This window comes from Sinohyriopsis cumingii, chromosome 11 (assembly GCF_028554795.1).
Source record: "Sinohyriopsis cumingii isolate HCF-2022 chromosome 11, ASM2855479v2, whole genome shotgun sequence".
Lineage (NCBI taxonomy): Eukaryota > Metazoa > Mollusca > Bivalvia > Unionida > Unionidae > Sinohyriopsis > Sinohyriopsis cumingii.
The window spans coordinates 4,096,540-4,118,440 of NC_142971.1; the positions used below are offsets into that span (position 1 = coordinate 4,096,540).

Below are 21,901 nucleotides of genomic sequence, written 5' to 3' on the forward strand. Positions count from 1 at the left end.
ATACGTTTATTTAGGCAAATCACTTTATTAAATAAAATGAAAGTAAGAAAACTAATTTATATGTTGAAATAAAAAACAATTCTAAAGTGTTAATGGAAATTTAATTAATCCTCATTCTAAAATCATGAATTATAAAAGTTCTATCACTTTTAGAATCCTTCAAAATCTGGCTCTGTATCAGACTCGCCAAACAGTTCACGAAACTCGGCTTCTGTTACGGGCGTGCTTTCATCATATACGTCATCATTGTCATCATGGTCATCCGATAGTATGTCATTCTCCTTCTCACTCTCCTCATCATTGTCAGACTGAAATATAGCATCATCCTCTGTTCCATCCATGGCATTGCTGATACAGTATTTCCTGAATGATTTTGCAATCATTTCCAATGGAATTGAGTCCCACGCTTCTTTTACCCACTTGGTGACCAAATCGATGTCCAGCCTCATTAAATTCCCGCCGTTTGTCATTTTCACAGCCCCTGAACAAACTCATTCTACCCACATCTTTCATAACTTGTCCTTAAAAGGTTTGTTAAGGCAGACATCAAGAGGTTGTAACACTGACATTAAACCTCCTAGTATCACAGCCAGTGTTGTTTTCATTTTCTTTGCGGCCTTTTTACTTCATCGGTCTTGTGTGCACGAAACATATCCCATACAAGCATTGAAGGTTTCTGAAGAATTGCACCTGGTCTCTTGTTCCATACTTTCTCCAACCATTCAATTGTTCCACTTTCGTCCATCCATCCCTTTTGCTGTGCACGAAGGATGACACCAGCAGGAAATTTCATGCTTTTTGGCAGCGTCTTCCTTTTAAAAATAATTACAGGAGGAAGCTTTGATCCATCTTCTAAACAAGCCAATACAACCGTGAAATGCATTTTTTCATGGCCGGTCGTTTTTATCAGAATAGTTTTCTCACCATTAGCATTGACTGTTTTATTGCTTGGTGAGTCAAAGGTCATAGGCGTCTCATCCATATTTCTAATTTGTGATAGTTCAAATGAGCACTCCTTTCTGCGTTTAATGATGAACTGCTGAAATGATTCAATTTTTTCTTCCAAGTCTTTTGGTAGCTTTTGTGCTATCTTCATTCACTGCCTGAGGCAGAAACCATTCCAGTTCATAAAACGAGAACACCAGCCGGCTGATGCAACAAATTTTGAATCTGCCAACTTATATTTATCATTTTTCACCATCTGCATAGCACATAGACGAATTGCAGTTCATGTGACAATGTATCCATTTTGTCAATGTTCACTTACAAAATCACCGAGTTCTTTCTCCAATTCAGGGAAAGAGGCAATCCCAGTCCGACGAGCCTTCTTGGATTTTGGCATTTCTTCTAATGCTGCTTTGCTTTTCCGACATTCCCGTACTTGCTTCTCGTTCACAAAAAATTTTCGTGCTGCAGCACAGTTGTTATTTGCTTCTGCATATTCAATAACTTTAAGTTTGAATGCTGCATCATAAGCATAACGCTTTCTTTTACTTCCAACACTATTCATTTTATCTGATTGAATTGAATATAAACTTCTAGAGAGATTAAACTGAAATAATTTCTTATAGTGGTAGTATACTATTTATACACCTTATCCTGTAATTATTTCCATGTGTGGTTGGTTATCAATTTGTATTTGATAATTATTTATCATTGCTGTTTATTTGTGTGTTTTTTTAAAACTACTGGTAGTGTGATTCAATTGATCAAAATATGATTGGTTTCAGCATGGACATTATTCAAGTATTGTGACAGTTTATAACTTTGAGCAGAAACCATGTCCACTACCATATCTCATTAAACAATACATCTGAGAGTCGGCATGTATTAGTAAAGTCATTGGCATTGTGCAACAAAACAAACCTATTATCCCCGAGGCATTTACCACAGATTAAGCATATGGTAGCTATTGTACAACACTCTACCGCTAACAAACCACTTTGCTTTACAAACAACTAAACAACAGTAGTATATAAACTGTGGCTGCCGATTACTTCTAAAGCACCTGTCAATGAAATCCCACAAATTATAATGTTTTACAATTATTCACGCTGACTCGTATATTGTCCTGTTTTTTAATCTTCCTAAGCATGCGCACAACAAACCGCTATGGAGCCTCTCACTATTGTTCCTTTAAGACTATCATACATGTATTTCTACTCTCAATCAAAATGTTTGTCGTATATACCTTCAGTATCGTAATTCTTTTATTTGTTTACGTAGATTCTTTTCATATTTACACTGAAATGAGCTAGCATGCATTTGTACAATACCGTAGAGTTAATGATTACTGATTAGCTGAGGGTTAAATACTTGACTGGAGATTACTAATATGGCGGTTCTTTCGGAAAATACACGTACATGTACCACCGTAGCTCAAATAACACGTATGGCTGCATTTTCTGGTGGATGGACATCTGTCAAATAGATGTCAAGTACGTAAAACATGTTTTTCATTCATTATCCTACCATTTAAGTTAGAAAAAAAATATTTATTTCACTTCACGACAGCACAAATCTTATGAGCCATGTGGCATCATTAGGCATGTGATCTCATCTTCGGCGATCGACAGAAACAATAAATACTGGAAATCGAGGGAAAAAAGCATTGAAAATTTCAGACTTGGACCTTGGCCTGCAGATAAGCCGACCCCCCTTCTTCCAGGCCTTATTTTTTTCCTAAATTTTTTGGCTTATATGCGAGTATATATGGTATAGAAGATTTGCTCTAACTGAGCTGTATCTACATACCAATTTTCATGATAATAAACAGAGTCCAAGAAAATCAGGAATATAAAATTAAGTCACACTGACCTACTTTTAGAACAGCTGAGTTACTCTCCCTGTGATGCATCCATGTGTAAATTTTAATAAGTGCAGGTTAAGGACATATTGAACAAAAAGTGATGAAAATACAGAAGTCCCACAAACAGGAAAATTAGGTCACATGGATGTACTTTTGGTATAACTGAATAACTCGTATAAAAGGTGTCTATATGCTTATTTTAATAACTGTTGCAGAAGTAAGGTCCAAAATAACTTGGGGTGTAATCTTCAGCAAAAATTCAGTCAATCAAGCACACACAAAAACTGGCCACATTTAATTAAATTTGGTTTGGATGAATTGCTCACACTGCATTTAAATACCAACTGCCATGAGTACCTGCAAAACAGGGTTCAATAAATTGTTGATGTAACAAACAACAGAAAATGCAAAGGTCATTATGCATGAAAATTAGGTGGCAGTGACCTAGTTATGTTATGAATAGTTACTATCTTTGAGATGTACCATATAAAAACTTTTACTAATGTGCAAAAATTTGGAGGGTGTAATAAATAGGTTGCTCAAAACAAATGTCACCAAAACATGAAAAATGGGGTCACAGTGCGAAAGTTCTAGCATATATGAGTTACTCTCCTTGAGATGCATTCACACATCAATTGTAATGTGCAGGTGCAATAGGGTCCAAGACAGTGACTCCAGATAGAAACTGGATCACACTGACCTAGTTTTTGGGTGTGGTTTAGGTACTTTTCCTGATTTGTATCTACATGGGTATTTTAATGAGTGTAAACTAAATAGGACAAAAACTATTGAGGATATAACAATTGTACCTCTGAAACTACAAAAATAATTCAAGCTATAAAATTAGGTCACAATAATGTGATATTGGCATATATGAATTACTCTCAGATGCATCCACATACTAATTTTCAATTGTGGGTGAAATAGGTTCAAAATATGCTAGGATAGTAAGAAATGGGTTTGATATCACTCAACTCTCTTAACAGCTGACCATTCAACTAAGTTTGTTAATGTACCATAATTTCTGTATATCTTAGAATACTGTTTGCTTACACACACCACATTATTTTGTTCAAATAATTTTTCATGTCTTGAAATTTCAAGTTGTATTTTTGCATTAATGCACTGAAGTTTTGGGACACATCTAGACAAAGGAACGCCTAAAAAAGAAAAAAAAAGAAGAAAAATAGGAAGAAATGGGCTAAAACACAACATCCACCTTGTTGATGAGAGAGAGGATAATAAGCTGGAAGTCTATCAGCAATAGGTATTTACTTTATAGCATGAATATGATTCTTCACTAACTTTTAAAATACCAAGGAAAAGATGGTCAGTTACCCAGGTTAGCTATGTAACTCATGTTATCCCAAGAGAAACTGCAGTCCAGACTGAAAGGATCGACAATTTTTAAGTTAATAAATTCCTGAAAATAGTTCATTCCAAGTTGTGTGCATGACACATGTACCTACTAAAATGCATCTATAATGTAGATTTGGTGGCAACAGAGGGATGGCTGGATGGCTGGTTGGATAGACAGATGGAAGGATGGATGGGGTTTGACAGCATATCAGAACAATACTGGCTACATGTATATATGTCAAGGAACAAATCAACACCACTTACAACTACCTTCTCTCCAGTCGACCTTCCAGACATGTTTGCAAATTTCTTCCGTGACAAAGTACAAACCATTAGAGATAAGCTTGACACCACAATTTCAACTGACTCGTCGTCACCATACAGCTGGGATATAGAATTTGAGCGGCAACCATTAGCAGCATTTGAACCTGTCTCTATGGATTTCGTACAATCATGATGAAGAGTGCACCAAAGTCATGTGAACTTGATCCAATTCCAACGTTACTGCTGCCTGAGTGCTTAGATCCAGTATTGCCTTCACCAGCTGATGTTATTAATACCTCTCTTTCATCTGGGGAATTCCCATCATTTTTCAAAACTGCCATTGTAAAGCCTCTGCTGAAGAAACTAACACTAGACCATAACAATTTAAAGAACTACTGCACAATTTCTAATCTCCCATTCATTTCAAAAATCTTAGAAAAGGTTGTCCTATCCCAGCTTGTATCTCATCTAAATTCAAATAGTCTTTTTAGCAATGTACAATCTGCATATCGTCCTTGCCACAGTACTGAAACTACTCTTATAAAAGTAGTTAATGACATTCTCTCTGCGTTGGATAGCGGAAAGATTTTAGTCCTCACCCTCCTTGATTTGTCTGCAGCATTTGACACAATAGACCATGATATATTGCTTTACCATCTCCAGCATGTATTTGGCATTCATGATACAGCCTTAATGTGGTTCAAGTCCTACTTGGTCAACAGGACACAAATTGTATCTGCAAATGGAATACACTCCAGCCCAGTTGATCTATGTTGTGGTGTTCCACAGGGGTCTGTTCTTGGACCTGTTATCTTCATTCTGTACACTTAGTTGCTCTCAAGTATCATAGATCATCATCCAGTATCTCACCAATTGTACGCTGATGACACCCAAATATACAAATCTAGCCACCCAACTGAAGTTGATGCTACCATCCAAGGTGTAGAGAGGTGCATTTCTGATGTGAAATCATGGATGACATGTAACAAGCTGCAGATAAATGATGATAAAACTGAGGCCATTCTGATCACAACACAAAGACTTTCTCATTCACATCCTTTACCTCAAACAATAAATATCAGCAATGCCAACATTAAATTCACACAATCAGTATGAAACCTAGGTGTTACTCTGGACAGTACTCTCACATTGCACCAACATGTCATGAACATATGCAAGGCTGCATATCTTGAGCTGAGACGCATCAGCTCAATTTGCAAATATCTTTCAGTTGATGCCACTAAAACACTTGTGTGTTCATTAGTACTTTCAAGACTGGACTATTGTAACTCAATTCTGTCTGGTTCATCTCAATATCTACTCCAGAAACTTCAAAAAGTTCAAAACACAGCTGCTCGGATCATACTTAGAGTACCACGATCAGAGCACACCTTCCCGCTGCTCTGTACTCTACGCTGGCTATCTATTCGATCCAGAATGAAACACAAAATTTGTTCTCTGTGTTACATTTCACTGTTGGACTTGAGTCCAACATACCTATCTGACCTCACCCTTGTGTACACACCAGCAAGATACTTACGCTCCTCTTCTGACAATTGTATACTCATTATTCCCACTATGAAAACAAAGTCATATGGACAGCGTTCTTTTTCATACCAGGGCCCAGCAACGTGGAATGAATTGCCCACTGAACTTAGACACAAAGACATAGGGATCACATTCAAGAGGGCTCTCAAAGCTCACTCATTTCAACTGCAAGAACAAACTTAAAGACCTAATAATGTTTCCTACCTGAAATATTCTCAGCATGTTTTTTATTTTTTTTAATGTTTTTCTAATTTCATGTTGTTTGTTTTTGTAATAATATTATTATGTTTCTTATCTTATATGTGCTGTCTAATGTTGTAAAGCGCTTAGAGCTTTTAAAGATTAGGCGCTATACAAAGTCCTCATTATTATTATTATTATTATTATATAGTGCCAGTTATAAGTTAAAAGTTCAAAAACATAAAGATTAAGACTTGCCAAAAAAATTTAAGATAAACATTTCTAAATAAATGCAATACAAGATAAAACTTGATAAAATTATGTAAAATTTATTGCATAAACCAAATTCACTCAAAATGTTCCAGATTCTGTTCTGGTAGTACATTATCATAAAGTTTCTCAAGGTCATTTAAAACACTTGTCTCACAAGTATATGTCAATATGCTCAACAAGAAGGTGTTCCACTCTAAGTTAACACTGGCAAGGTATGCACTCTTGCAGTGGTGGCACAAGAAGGTGTTCCACTCTAAGTTAACACTGGCAAGGTATGCACTCTTGCAGTGGTGGCACAAGGAGGTGTTCCACTCTAAGTTAACACTGGCAAGGTATGCACTCTTGCAGTAGTGGCACAAGCCGGTGTTCCACTCTACGTTAACACTGGCAAGGTATGCACTCTTGCAGTAGTGGCACAAGGAGGTTTTCCACTCTAAGTTAACACTGGCAAGGTATGCACTCTTGCAGTAGTGGCACAAGGAGGTGTTCCACTCTAAGTTAACACTGGCAAGGTATGCACTCTTGCAGTAGTGGCACAAGAAGGTGTTCCACTCTAAGTTAACACTGGCAAGGTATGCACTCTTGCAGTAGTGGCACAAGCAGGTGTTCCACTCTATGTTAACACTGGCAAGGTATGCACTCTTGCAGTAGTGGCACAAGGAGGTGTTCCACTCTAAGTTAACACTGGCAAGGTATGCACTCTTGCAGTAGTGGCACAAGCCGGTGTTCCACTCTATGTTAACACTGGCAAGGTATGCACTCTTGCAGTAGTGGCACAAGGAGGTGTTCCACTCTAAGTTAACACTGGCAAGGTATGCACTCTTGCAGTAGTGGCACAAGGAGGTATTCCACTCTAAGTTAGCACTGGCAAGGTATGCACTCTTGCAGTAGTGGCACAAGGAGGTGTTCCACTCTATGTTAACACTGGCAAGGTATGCACTCTTGCAGTAGTGGCACAAGCCGGTGTTCCACTCTAAGTTAACACTGGCAAGGTATGCACTCTTGCAGTAGTGGCACAAGGAGGTGTTCCACTCTAAGTTAACACTGGCAAGGTATGCACTCTTGCAGTAGTGGCACAAGAAGATGTTCCACTCTAAGTTAACACTGGCAAGGTATGCACTCTTGCAGTAGTGGCACAAGGAGGTGTTCCACTCTAAGTTAACACTGGCAAGGTATGCACTCTTGCAGTAGTGGCACAAGGAGGTGTTCCACTCTAAGTTAACACTGGCAAGGTATGCACTCTTGCAGTAGTGGCACAAGCCGGTGTTCCACTCTAAGTTAACACTGGCAAGGTATGCACTCTTGCAGTAGTGGCACAAGGAGGTGTTCCACTCTAAGTTAACACTGGCAAGGTATGCACTCTTGCAGTAGTGGCACAAGGAGGTGTTCCACTCTATGTTAACACTGGCAAGGTATGCACTCTTGCAGTAGTGGCACAAGGAGGTGTTCCACTCTAAGTGAACACTGGCAAGGTATGCACTCTTGCAGTAGTGGCACAAGGAGGTGTTCCACTCTAAGTTAACACTGGCAAGGTATGCACTCTTGCAGTAGTGGCACAAGGAGGTGTTCCACTCTAAGTTAACACTGGCAAGGTATGCACTCTTGCAGTAGTGGCACAAGGAGGTGTTCCACTCTAAGTTAACACTGGCAAGGTATGCACTCTTGCAGTAGTGGCACAAGGAGGTGTTCCACTATAAGTTAACACTGGCAAGGTATGCACTCTTGCAGTGGTGGCACAAGGAGGTTCAGAGGAGGTAATTGCCCCAGGGCACCAGGCAAATGGGTGCAGTCAGGATATTTTTCATTTTGCAGCTAAAATTTTCATAATATTTCACCTTCACTTTATTGTAATTAGAGTAATTCTTCACAAAACACTATTGGGGAGTGGGATGGTAAAAGGTTGGCAACTGACATAGAACAAGTAAATGAAAACTGCGTTACCATTTAGATATGGAAATTATTTTTTTACTGACACCATTCACATCTCTGTGAAGTTATTTCCCCCTACTATCTTGAGAACAAAGATAAACTGGCTGTAATGCTGAATAAGACTTGTGGCCAGATAGTGTCCAAATGTTTACAAATTTTCAAAAACCGCAATAGATTGGGTCATCCATTATACCACTCTCTTAAGCAGATGTTATGTATATGATAAATGAATTTATGAAAAGGAGGGAAAGGGTTTGTGTGATAAAGAGTGAGCTTAATTTGTCAAGCTTTTCCAGAAAAGGAGAGAAAGGATTTGTGTGATGAAAAGTGAGCTTTATTTTTTAAGCTTTGATTCTGGAGCAAATTGGGTATAATATAATACCAAAAATCAAATTCTTTTCCTGCAAAAATACCAGATATATTTCATCTTGTGGTACCTTATGACTTCACACTATTAAAATATCACACTTTCTGTACCATGCAATGAAATACATATGGTATTAATGTAGGAAAAGAAAATATGCATTAATCCTTTAATCCAATGTCTGAGTTGACTTTTACTTTTGTTAAAGGATTTTGTTACATGATACATGACATAAAACTCTATATGCTTTCAAGACTTAATAATGTTCATTACCTTAATTATTGTCAGCATGTGTTTGTTTTGTAATTTCATGTGTTTGTTTTTTAATCTTGTTGTATATATTTTGTGTAAAACTTAAAGCTTATAACTATTATTGCAATTATTATTATCGTTGTTGTTGTTTTCAGGCAGTTACAAAGCTCAATATAGACTCCATGGTAAGTCTTGAAAAGCCTGACAAACTTAAAAGATCTTTCAGAGAGAGCCTGTAAAGTTTGTTGTCCACTGTCAGATTCATGAACTTTATTCCATTTTCCACTTGACAACATCAATCAAAATTTACCTTCACAGTATGAGGTCTTCTGTTGTCTATGACAAGAATTTTGGTCCCTGCTGACTCTACATACACAGTTCCTGCTGCCCCCACCCCAGAACCTGAATCTCCACCATATGCTGTGTAGGTCCCTGTAAACTCCTCATGCTGGTAATATATGGCCATACGGCCACCAGATCCTCCTCCTGTCTGACTTGACCCTAGAATAATAGTTCATCAATCACAAAACCAAAATTTGGCTTACAATGCAACAAAACTTAGGCATAATCAATATAAATAATAAATCCTTTTCACACACAGGTATTTTTGATGTGCACAAGAAAGTACTCTTCTGTATTGATACACATTAATGTACATGTCTGCCAATGTAATTTTCCTTAACACCAATAAAGAGATATTTTGAAACAAAGTTTAACTAGGAAAAAGGTACTTTTCCTTTCTGAGTGCTTTTGGTGCAATATTTTGACTGTTTTAAAAAGACCTAATAAATACTTCAGGCAAACAAAAGTAAGTGTAGATTTAAATTTTGTGATTAGACTGGTACACTAGAGAGATGAATGTGTTGGTCCTCAAGTTAACATATATACTCGCATACAAGCCCAATCCAACTGCGACATCTGCATAAACCCAGATCTGCCATATGTTGGGTGCATGATGAAATTTCCTTAAGAATTAATAAAAGTATCTTGCATGAAAAGGCTTCCTTAACATTAAACTTCCTTAACATTAAACTTCCTCAAAAATTTCAGACTTTCAAGCACTTGGTAATTAACATGTTAATTTTCAAGCACTTTAAAGGCCCAAGTCAAGGTTTCAAGGATTTGTGCAAACCCTGTAAACCGCATGTCCTTTACTTAAACTATCCAAATTTCACTATAACAGTACAGCAGATATTTCAAAATGACAAGAGGCCCAAGTGGGCCAGTCATCACTGACCTGGCTGATATCTACCAAACAGCTAAATGCAGAAAAGCAGTTAGCCAAGAAATCTTGACCAGTATGCTGCTTTCTGTTTAACTGTCTCCAATACTACTGATTGTGCATGCTACAAAAAGAATTATTTCAAGGTTTCTCTTATTTTTGTATCCATATCTGATCACACATCAGCACCGTTTGTCCAATACTCAGAGGCCCTATGCAAGGGCATTTTGATTTTGCATCAAAGTTAGTCAAATTCTGGTCAGTGTTTCTTTGACAAAATGTTGTATAAATATTTTCTACTTTCAGTAAATGCAGCCATTTTAGATGGCAGAATGTGCATTCAAGTTAGGAGACTTTAAAGTCCTATTATGTCATGATGCATTCAATAAAGTTTGGTCAAATTTTGTTAAGCAGTTTTCTGAAAAGGTTATTTAAATGTTTTTCTCCATTTAGTAATGGCAGCCATATCTAACAGCAGATAAGAATCATTCATATAAATCTGAGAGCCCTCCAAGCATAGATACTTTCTGTCAAATTTGGCCAAATTTTCTTGAGTGATTTTCAAGAAGCTGTTTGTATGTTTTTCTATTGTTACTACTGGTGGCCATTTGAGCTGAAACAAATATCCAAACATTCTAATTAGAATACTTTATTGCGAATATTTTATTTGAACAAAAATTGGTATTTGAATATTCTTTTGTTTACCCAGTAAATGTGGCAGCACTTTATAAAAGAAACAAACAAGGTAAAATGTTAATTTTTTAATTTTGAATTATTTTACAAGGGAACAACTTCAAACCACCTGAAGGGAACAACTTCAAACAACCTGAAGGGAACAACTTCAAACCACCTGAAATTCGAACTCTCACTCATATCATAATCATAATGTCAAAATTACCATTTATATTCATTAATAATCTAGAAAAAAGTAACATGAAATATGGCAAGTTGATGCAGAACATGGTACAGAATGTTGGTCACATCCAAGACAGCAATGCCAGACATGATTATTGTCTGCCATAAAAAAGCTGAAAAAATGTTAAGGGGGTTTTGGGGGTCTTGAGAGTCAGCGCCCCTGATCAGGTGGTCCAAAATGCATTTTACACTCTTATGAAATTCTCAACTTGTAATAAAAAGTTGTATATTTTGTTAAATTTTCTTTCCAAACAATATACTTCATACATCAATCCCCTAAATAACAATATACAACAAAATTTCAGTCAATGACAATGTCAGTAACACCTACAACAGGCATCACTTTAATAGATTAGATACCAATTAAATAAAATTTATCCAATGAAATTTGCATTTTAGTTTTATCTTTTAGTTGAGTGTAATTGTAATCATCATACATTGTACAATACTATCATATTTTTCTTGAACTTACATTACTGCAATAAAAGTGTTATCATATTCTTAAGCAACACATGACAACAATAACATGTTTGAACATCTAATCAATCTGAAATGTACTGCACCATGGAATTTTCCATTCCAGATCCTGTTCTTAAATAACTTTTAAAAAGTGAACATTAATTATTATCATACCTACGTTTTGTGAATTATACTTCTTTCTAAATTAAGAGATCATTAATTAAATGACCATTGAGTAATTGCATAAACTTTCCAATTTCATTGAACTTTTCATACCCTAAGAGACCCCACAAGATGCTTAAAGTGTATCCTGTTACTAAAGTAAGGTAGGGTGGAAAAGGCAAATCACTGTGCATTGTAAATCATGACAATTACGTAAATTCAAATGAACATGATAAATGCATGTACTAAATTTAATAACAATGGATTGGAGCTGATTCAAATGGGTTTACAATGAATGTCAAGACTCCTGTGATATGTTTCTGATAATATTTCACGAACATAGAGTCTTTGCTCCAGACAGCTGTTTTTAATGTTATAGCCACAGGTACCTTGTCTGAAAATGCCATTAGTGAATGCCATTAGTGAATGCCACTAGTGAATGCCATAAGTGAATGCCATTAGTGAATGTCACCATTAGTGAATGCTATTAGTGAATGTCACCATTAGTGAATGCCATTAGTGAATGCCACCGTTAGTGAATGCCATTAGTGAACACCATTAGTGAATGTCACCATTAGCGAATGCCATTAATGAATGTCACCATCAGTGAATGCCATTAGTGTCACCATTGGTGAATGCCATTAGTGAATGCCACCATTAGTGAATGCCATTAGTGAATGTCACCATTAGTGAATGCCATTAGTGAATGTCACCATTAGTGAATGTCACCATTAGTGAATGCCATTAGTGAATGTCACCATTAGTGAATGTCACCATTAGTGAATGCCATTAGTGAATGTCACCATTAGTGAATGCCATTAGTGAATGTCACCATTAGTGAATGCCATTAGTGAATGTCACCATTAGTGGATGCCATTAGTGAATGCCATTAGTGAATGTCACCATTAGTGGATGCCATTAGTGAATGCCATTAGTGAATGTCACCATTAGTGAATGCCATTAGTGAATGTCACCATTAGTGAATGCCATTAGTGAATGTCACCATTAGTGAATGCCATTCCATTAGTGAATGCCATTAGTGAATGTCACCATTAGTGAATGCCACCATTAGTGAATGCCATTAGTTAATGCCATTCATGCATTATGTTGTGTAAAATATTAGTATTGATGGCAGCAGCTTACAAGATGGATTTTAGCCATCTTGAAATAGCATCCCTGTTCTCTGCCCCAAAAAATGCCAGGAAACTAACAAACAGTTTGGTTTCATTATTATTAATAGTAGAAACTGCACAAAGACATCTGTCTTATCAAAATATTTACAAGAATGACTGCACAAAGACATCTGTCTTATCAAAATATCTACAAGACTGACTGCACAAAGACATCTGTCTTATCAAAATATTTACAAGAATGACTGCACAAAGACATCTGTCTTATCAAAATATTTACAAGAATGACTGCACAAAGACATCTGTCTTATCAAAATATTTACAAGAATGACTGCACAAAGACATCTGTCTTATCAAAATATCTACAAGACTGACTGCACAAAGACATCTGTCTTATCAAAATATCTACAAGAATGACTGCACAAAGACACCTGTCTTATCAAAATATCTACAAGAGTGACTGCACAAAGACATCTGTCTTATCAAAATATCTACAAGAGTGACTGCACAAAGACATCTGTCTTATCAAAATATCTACAAGAATGACTGCACAAAGACATCTGTCTTATCAAAATATCTACAAGAATGACTGCACAAAGACATCTGTCTTATCAAAATATCTAAAAGAATGACTCCACAAAAACATCTCTTATCAAAATATCTACAAGAATGACTGCACAAAGACATCTGTCTTTTCAAAATATCTACAAGAGTGACTGCACAAAGACATCTGTCTTATCAAAATATCTACAAGAGTGACTGCACAAAGACATCTGTCTTATCAAAATATTTACAAGAGTGACTGCACAAAAACATCTGTCTTATCAAAATATCTACAAGACTGACTGCACAAAGACACCTGTCTTATCAAAATATCTACAAGAAAGACTGCACAAAAACATCTGTCTTATCAAAATATCTACAAGAATGACTGCACAAAAACATCTGTCTTATCAAAATATCTACAAGAATGACTGCACAAAGACATCTGTCTTATCAAAATATCTACAAGAATGACTGCACAAAGACATCTGTCTTATCAAAATATCTACAAGAAAGACTGCACAAAAACATCTGTCTTATCAAAATATCTACAAGAATGACTGCACAAAAACATCTGTCTTATCAAAATATCTACAAGAGTGACTGTACAAAGACACCTGTCTTATCAAAATATCTACAAGAATGACTGTACAAAGACATCTGTCTTATCAAAATATCTACAAGAATGACTGCACAAAGACATCTGTCTTATCAAAATATGTACAAAAATGACTGCACAAAGACACCTGTCTTATCAAAATATCTACAAGAGTGACTGCACAAAAACATCTGTCTTATCAAAATATCTACAAGAATGACTGCACAAAGACATCTGTCTGGTGCAAAAGCTGCTATGTCATTTTTAAAGCACAGTTTGCACATAAGCAAGAGATGCCTTATTATTTTTAATTCATATTTTTATATACTCATACATGGAAAGTAATTACCACTTTTCTACTATGTATTTTTTTTTACTGGTTACATACAGACTTAGAGCCATTTGCATTTTTAATGCACATATCATGAAGAATTACTATTACTGATTACACTATAAATGAATTATTTGGAAAAGTTTTCTGTCATTAAATAAGTATCTATATATATTTTAACTGTACTACATTCATTCAAACACAACAAGAAGTTTACCATGACTTAATGTTTTAAGGTTTTTATTTGTATTATCTATATAGTTTAATTTACATAATTTATACATATATTTAAAAAAAATTTAAAATCTCTGCATTGACACTTTTATCTTCTACTTAATTTTTACATTTATTTGAAAGGGTTTATATTATAAACACTTTTGCAATATATTTGATGAAACTTTTCATGGTTTACCTTTATTTTGAACTTCCGAGCCACTTTTGAGATGAGGTTCATTAAAACATATCCACACATAAATGGACATTCACTGCATGTGGAGTCCACCTCTGAGCTTTTCATAAATTGGTGTTGCACAATTCAAAATGTGTCCACTCAACCAAGTAACACAAGAAAAATACATGTATATGAAATTTCAGGAGCCACACCACGACCGTGTTATATCTGAATTCGTGTTATAGCGAAACGCGTTATAGCGGGGTCAGATTGTATTCCTTCAACTAAGTAACATGACTCTGTATACAACTGTACTTGACAAAATGACCACACAAAAAACCTTTAATACTAAGGTTAAATTAGTGTGTGGACAGATGGATGTACATGTATGCAGACATCAAGTGATCACTTTCTCAAACTTCTGCCAAAGTAGGTTTGACATAAATGAGAAATATAAAAAACAAGAAACATAAGCAGTAGGTTGCAGAACAATACCTTTCCCTCCATTGACTTGGAGTACTCCTTTTCCATAGAGCCAGGTTGTCTCTAAAAGAATACTGCCACCACTAGCCCCACCACTTCCACCATCACCATTTCCCCCATTACACTGAATTGTACCTGGAACATCAAGATGAAATTATACTTGTTCTATTTTACATCAAATTTCCAATTCTAATACCTACTGTCATGATACATAGTATCATATTCATAAACACGACCCTTTCTATCCCCCAAAAACTGGTATAGGAACATTTCTGGCAACATCAAATTCTCATTCCTACCTGAACACTGCAAGTCACATGACATAACATTTTAGTCCCAAATCCTCAACACGTCATGATTTCCAGTGTCTTTATAAAGAAATAAAAACAGAAAGAGACAAAGGCCTTTCTTGACAAAACAGTATATGCTTATAATCTGTAGTTTGTGTGAACCATAAACAGTCATCCTTAATGCCCATGGAAAATTAAAAATTATCACCACAGGTCAGTTTATACAATTAATTTTAATGAGGTACTTAAAAGTTATAGACAGTCTGAGATATATGTCCACCACTGAACAAATTACTTAACTTACAACAGTTACGGTGATTTGGTATTAAGAGCCCAATAATCTTTGCTACAGGAAAACCCATTAGGCTAGTTTGCATAGGTAAAGTAAACGAAGTGAAATTTACTTAAAAGTAAAGTAAGCTGAAAATATTCATTTTGAAGAAACAACATTTATTATACTTTGTTGCTTTGAACTGGACTTTAGGCCATCTTTATTAAAGATTATAAAGTTTTTGATCAGTGGCCTTATTTCTTTGAAGCTGGATTTTACTCCATACATAAAAATAATGCAAACCATGATTATTTCCATAGTGTGGAGGTGTGATTCATTTCTGAAGGTAAAATACTGAAATGCAGTTGTGATTCATGGAAGGATGAGTCACCCATGCAATGTGAGCAAATTCCAGCAAAACTAAATTTCATTACTTCTGGTTAATGGTGTTTGACTTTGCTAAGATTAACAGTCAACGGTGAACATTTGCACATCCTGAAATGCTGGACCAACATTTGTCATTCTAAAGTGTATAGTAACACCACCAAGCATCAGGCAATGAATGACTGCAGATCTCAATGCCAGAGTAACAAACATGTTAAACCGCTCATCAATTGACAATGTCAAAAGAGATAAAAGTGCTTTTTCTCTTTTTAGTTGCTGAGCACAATTTACCACTTGCAACTGTAGATTATTGCTCAGACCCATGTCAAGAAACATTCTACAGAATCTTCAGGGAAGTTCAGACAGTATCTTCCAGTCTCCAGTGAGTACAAAAACAAACACTAATAACTTTCATCATCTCCATACCCTTAACTAAATTAGTAACAGAAGCAAAATCATCATCTAGTTAAGACTATATTCCACTGGATTATAAATACCCAAAATTTGTTTTTCTTTTATGTCTGTGTCATTAAGACAATGTATGCATGCACATAAATGCATATATTCATGAAGATAAATGACAATGTCAAGTCTACCAAATATCTTTGTCTGAAAGTATATTTAAATGCTTCAAAGAAAACTATTTTCTTTTATTCAAATTTGAATCTGCAGTCATTTTCTATATGTTTATATAAGCAGATGACTGCTTCACAATATTTTGGGTCACATGCACTGGCCTCCAATGGGACCACAGAACACAACTTTAGAGTCTCAATATCCCCATAACACTATCTGGAAGGTATGAACTCCTGCAAATCAGCTTGTAAACCTAGTGCATAATACAGACAGTCATATAAATATAAGTATCAGCGCTATTGTCAACTACATTCTATAGAGAATCAGATTGTACAACATCCTTCTATATAAAAAATGCTTCTAACAACATTCTTCTTGCAACGGTGCTATAAGTGAAATGACAATTTCTAACAACATTCTTCTTGCAACAGCGACATAAGTGAAATGACAATTTCTAACAACATTCTTCTTGCAACAGTGCTATAAGTGAAATGACAATTTCTAACAACATTCTTCTTGCCACAGTGCTACAAGTGAAATGACAATTTCTAACAACATTCTTCTTGCAAAAGTGCTATAAGTGAAATGACAATTTCTAACAACATTCTTCTTGCAACAGTGCTATAAGTGAAATGACAATTTCTAACAACATTCTTCTTGCAACAGTGACATAAGTGAAATGACAATTTCTAACAACATTCTTCTTGCAACAGTGACATAAGTGAAATGACAATTTCTAACAACATTCTTCTTGCAACAGTGACATAAGTGAAATGACAATTTCTAACAATATTCTTAACATTGTTGAGGACAATTACAATTATGGACAGCTTTGCAAAAGATACAATCATCTTTCTATCTAATGCTGACCATGTGTTGAAGTTCATATACAAACCATCAATTCTAGCAGACTTGTTGATATGCATGGTGATAACTCCTCCACCATAGATCTCAACAGAACCCTCTCCAAATAAATTACTCTTCCTGCCATTACTTCCAAAGTCTGTGGGTTTGGTGGTGTGCCCATAAAACATTCCCCCAGCATTGGTGTATGATCCTTTTCCTCCCTGACCACCATGTCCAGCACCAGCTCCATTCACACCAACACCCAGCCCTCCATTGAACTGGCGAGACTGTAATCATGGGTAGGAATATACGTATTATTTGCTTCATATAGTCAATGTATTAAATGTTTTTTACTGTATTTAAAAACACTTTATTACATAAACTGTTCACACAATTACTTTCACTGTCAAGATCAAGGTGCACTTTATTGCACACAGTTACCCCTATTTAATAAGGATCTTTGTTCAGAGATCTCATTCTTACCTGGGGAAGTCTGATATCAAACATCAAATATCATACATGCCAACCCCGTGGGAAATGTAAGTGCAATTATTGCTATTATAAGTGGCAAAAAAGCATAATTTGGGCATAAAAAGTGTAATCTATATATTACATTCCTGAATTACAGCATGAATAAAAATGATACATTTATTTTTGCTACTAAACAGGTTCTGCAGCTGGTCAAAATTAGTGTAATTATGGGCAAAATCCAAGTGCATTAGAACCAGAATACAAACACAAAATATACTGAGAAATTATTGATGTTCAGCACTCGCTTTAACTAGTCTACTTGTGTAACTTTCGCTGAATGATTGTGAACTGGAATTCTGCAATGAGCATGATCATATGCTCAAAGTACTGTATTACATTATTTTCATATTCTTCTTTTAAAGTTTGTAAAGCAGTGTTGATTTGTCCTTTCTTCTGATCTGACATGTTTTCAAGTTTCAAAAGATCCATCTGTTCTAACATTTTTCTGTCATATAACATCCAAGATTCACAATGAAGAGCATTTTGCTAAACATCTGGCATCATTTTCTTTAAAAGTATAGACTGGTCTGGTAACTAATTAACTTTTCAATATAATGAATCTGTGAGGCAGAGTTCATATCTGAACAAACCCATCTGTTTTCTTGGAAATGGGTCATATACAGTTGCTATAAATAGCAAATAAAGAACGTACTTTTATTTTATTCTCAAGCAGTAATTCTTTTAAGGATATTCCTAAATTTATATGAGTGGAACTAAAGAGATGATAAAAATGACAAATACCACTTTTTATTACTTTATTCTTTCATATTTTTTAATGATCCAAAAAGGCGTAATCCATATACAGGCCAGTGTAAAATGTAATTTGGTAATTTGGTGAAAAAAACGTAATGATTACACCAAAAGGGTAATGCTTGGCATGTATGAAATAACCATAAAAAGTCAAAAGATAGGAAACACAAAGGTTCAAAGCAAAGTACAGATAGTCCTATTCTATTGTTATTGTGGAACCTTTTATGTGCCAGAAAGCTGTCATTCCACAACCAGTATGTACAGTGCCTGAGGTTGCAGCTTACCTTGGCATCAGCAGTGATAATTCCTGAATCCTCCACTTCGAGTTCCTGTACATAGATCTCAAGTTTGTCAGTCTCCAATACACCCCCACTCTCAATTTTCAGGCTGTCACCACGGAGAATCATTCCATGAGAGTTACTGTCTATCGTTAACTGACCTCCTCCCTGTACCGTGACTCCTGAGAAGGTGATTTCACTGGTCCGTGAGGTTGTGCTGTTTCCAAATGGTCTGAAAGTAATTAAATTGAATAAATCTTTTCTTTTATTATTGGTTTAAACTTTACAACAAAAATGAATATATGCATTTTATTCCAATCAAAACAATATATTTGTCCAATGAATTCAAAGCAAATATTATAAATAAAATGTTTTGGCATGTGAACATGAAATCTGTAACATCAATTAAGAAAAATAAATTATCTTAAAGAACTGGTCATGGATTTTGATGTATTTGGTATGAACAATTAGGTACCTAAACAGACATAAACCTGAGGAATTGTAGGAAAATGTGAAAAGATACACGATCCCTGATTTTCATTTTACAGGTAGAGAACCAGAAAATTTCAAAATTAGAGCAAACACAAACTGAAAGGTAAAAGGTACACAATCTACCTTTATGGAAAATTGTATCTCTGATTTCGGAAAATATGAATATAATAAACCACTTACTTAAGAATCACCTTCCCTTTTGGTCCAATAATAAGGTTTTCTACTCCAGATAAAAGTCCCTCCATCTCCAGAGTGATGCTGTTAATCAAAAGAGTCTTCTCTGCCCTCATAGTACCACCTGAGTACACCACAAGTCCGAATTTTAACTCTGGACTATCAGGGGGTAATTTAGCCAGGATTTCTTGGTATTGTCCAATATGGAACATTCCATTTTTAAGCCCAGTGGTTTTGTGGATTACAATAAACTGTTCATATGAATCATTATTCCTGCGATGCAAAGCAAGTTGAGCCTGCCCTGAAAGATGGATCTCATTGAATTCATGCGTAAAAGTACCATTGTTAGCCACAATATCTGCAATGTTTCTGGGGTCATAGAGCCAAGTATGAAAGCTGTGCTCACCACGATGAGCATCAGACAGAATGCCCCAGTCAATGTGAGAATTTCTGGGGACACAAAGATCCTTGTTATCTACAAAGAGCCTATCGCTATGACGTCCATTCAAAAGTTGTCTCCAAAGCACAGTACCTGCACCTCCACATTCATAACCCTGGCCTCCATGAGAGTAAACAGTGCCACCAAATGTACTCATTTCATAATGTATGGCCACTCTGCCACCACCTCCACCACCACCTGAACAAGTTGCCCCACCAGCAATAGAGCCACCTATAACTGTAATAATTCCTTCACCATGAAACTCCTTTGTAACAATGTAGATACTGCCACCTGCACCACCACCAGCCATAGGACCTGAGCCAGATTTACCATCACTGCGGAGTTCACCATCTAATGTCAAATTTCTGCTGACTCTCAGGTTTATAACACCACCTGGTAAGTCATTATAAAATAACAAATTAAATGGTTTAACAAATTTGGTTTTGAAAAATATCAGGGCATTATCTTAAATATAATTAACAATTAGTAAGACTATCAACAGACACAGAGCATTAATATAGATTGTTCACCAGACATATATATTAGCTGAAATAACCATCGTACCCTTAGATTCTGATTGTGCAAAATGATAAAGCTGTACATTGTGCAATCACTATCAATGAATTCATCATGCATGATGTAAAAATTAAGCATAATACCATAATACATTGTGCCCATTCCACAATCCGTGGAAGCAGAAACATATTTCATTGTTATGATAAACATTTGGTGTATATCTATGGTATATTCAGATTTCTAGCTGACACACTAAATATAGAATACTGTTAATTCCTCAACAATGAGAGAGCCAGCCAAATATGTTTTCAAGACTAGTTTTAGTGGATGATTTACATGAATTCCATTATCTTTATAAATGTCTGTATACACACACATTAGAAACATTTAAATTCCCAACACCAGAAATCCTATAACAGTTATTCAATCTCATGTACTCAAAACAGTACACATATCAATGTTGTTGTTGTTGTTGTAGGGTTTAACGCCATTTTTCAGCACAAGTTAGGCCATATATGGCGGCCAGTATAACTGGTGGAGGAAGAATCCTGGAAAACCCAGGAAAGAACCACCGACCCACGAGAAGCTACTGGCAGGCTTTCCCAGTACACATATCAAGCTATCAGTATTTAATGTATTGTGATAAAGCATAACCATATAATAATATGCCGTTTTCCTTGAGTTTTATTCATAAACAGCATTTACACTGAGTTTTATTCATAAACAGAGCATTTACACTGAGTTTTATTCATAAACAGCATTTACACTGAGTTTTATTCATAAACAGAGCATTTACACTGAGTTTTATTCATAAACAGCATTTACACTGAGTTTTGTTCATAAACAGAGCATTTACACTGAGTTTTATTCATAAACAGCATTTACACTGAGTTTTATTCATAAACAGCATTTACCCTGAGTTTTATTCATAAACAGAGCATTTACACTGAGTTTTATTCATAAACAGAGCATTTACACTGAGTTTTATTCATAAATAGAGCATTTACACTGAGTTTTATTCATAAACAGAGCATTTACACTGAGTTTTATTCATAAACAGAGCATTTACACCGAGTTTTATTCATAAACAAAGCATTTACACTTACCAAACAATCCATGGTTTGTCAACTATTTTCCATTTG

General features: G+C 35.6%; 1 protein-coding gene across 1 annotated transcript in view; it reads right to left on the reverse strand.

The window, feature by feature from the left end:
* The window catches only part of LOC149787541 (uncharacterized), a 591,304-nt gene that overhangs the window by 318,420 nt on the left and 250,983 nt on the right, over positions 1–21,901 (reverse strand). The window contains exons 59-63 of the mRNA XM_089975575.1: positions 19,811–20,636; positions 19,145–19,370; positions 17,629–17,866; positions 15,225–15,347; positions 9,289–9,479 (exon numbers count right to left, since the gene is read on the reverse strand). Of these exons, the coding sequence (XP_089831701.1) occupies positions 9,289–9,479; positions 15,225–15,347; positions 17,629–17,866; positions 19,145–19,370; positions 19,811–20,636 (1,604 nt within the window). The remainder of the gene's footprint in view (positions 1–9,288; positions 9,480–15,224; positions 15,348–17,628; positions 17,867–19,144; positions 19,371–19,810; positions 20,637–21,901) is intronic.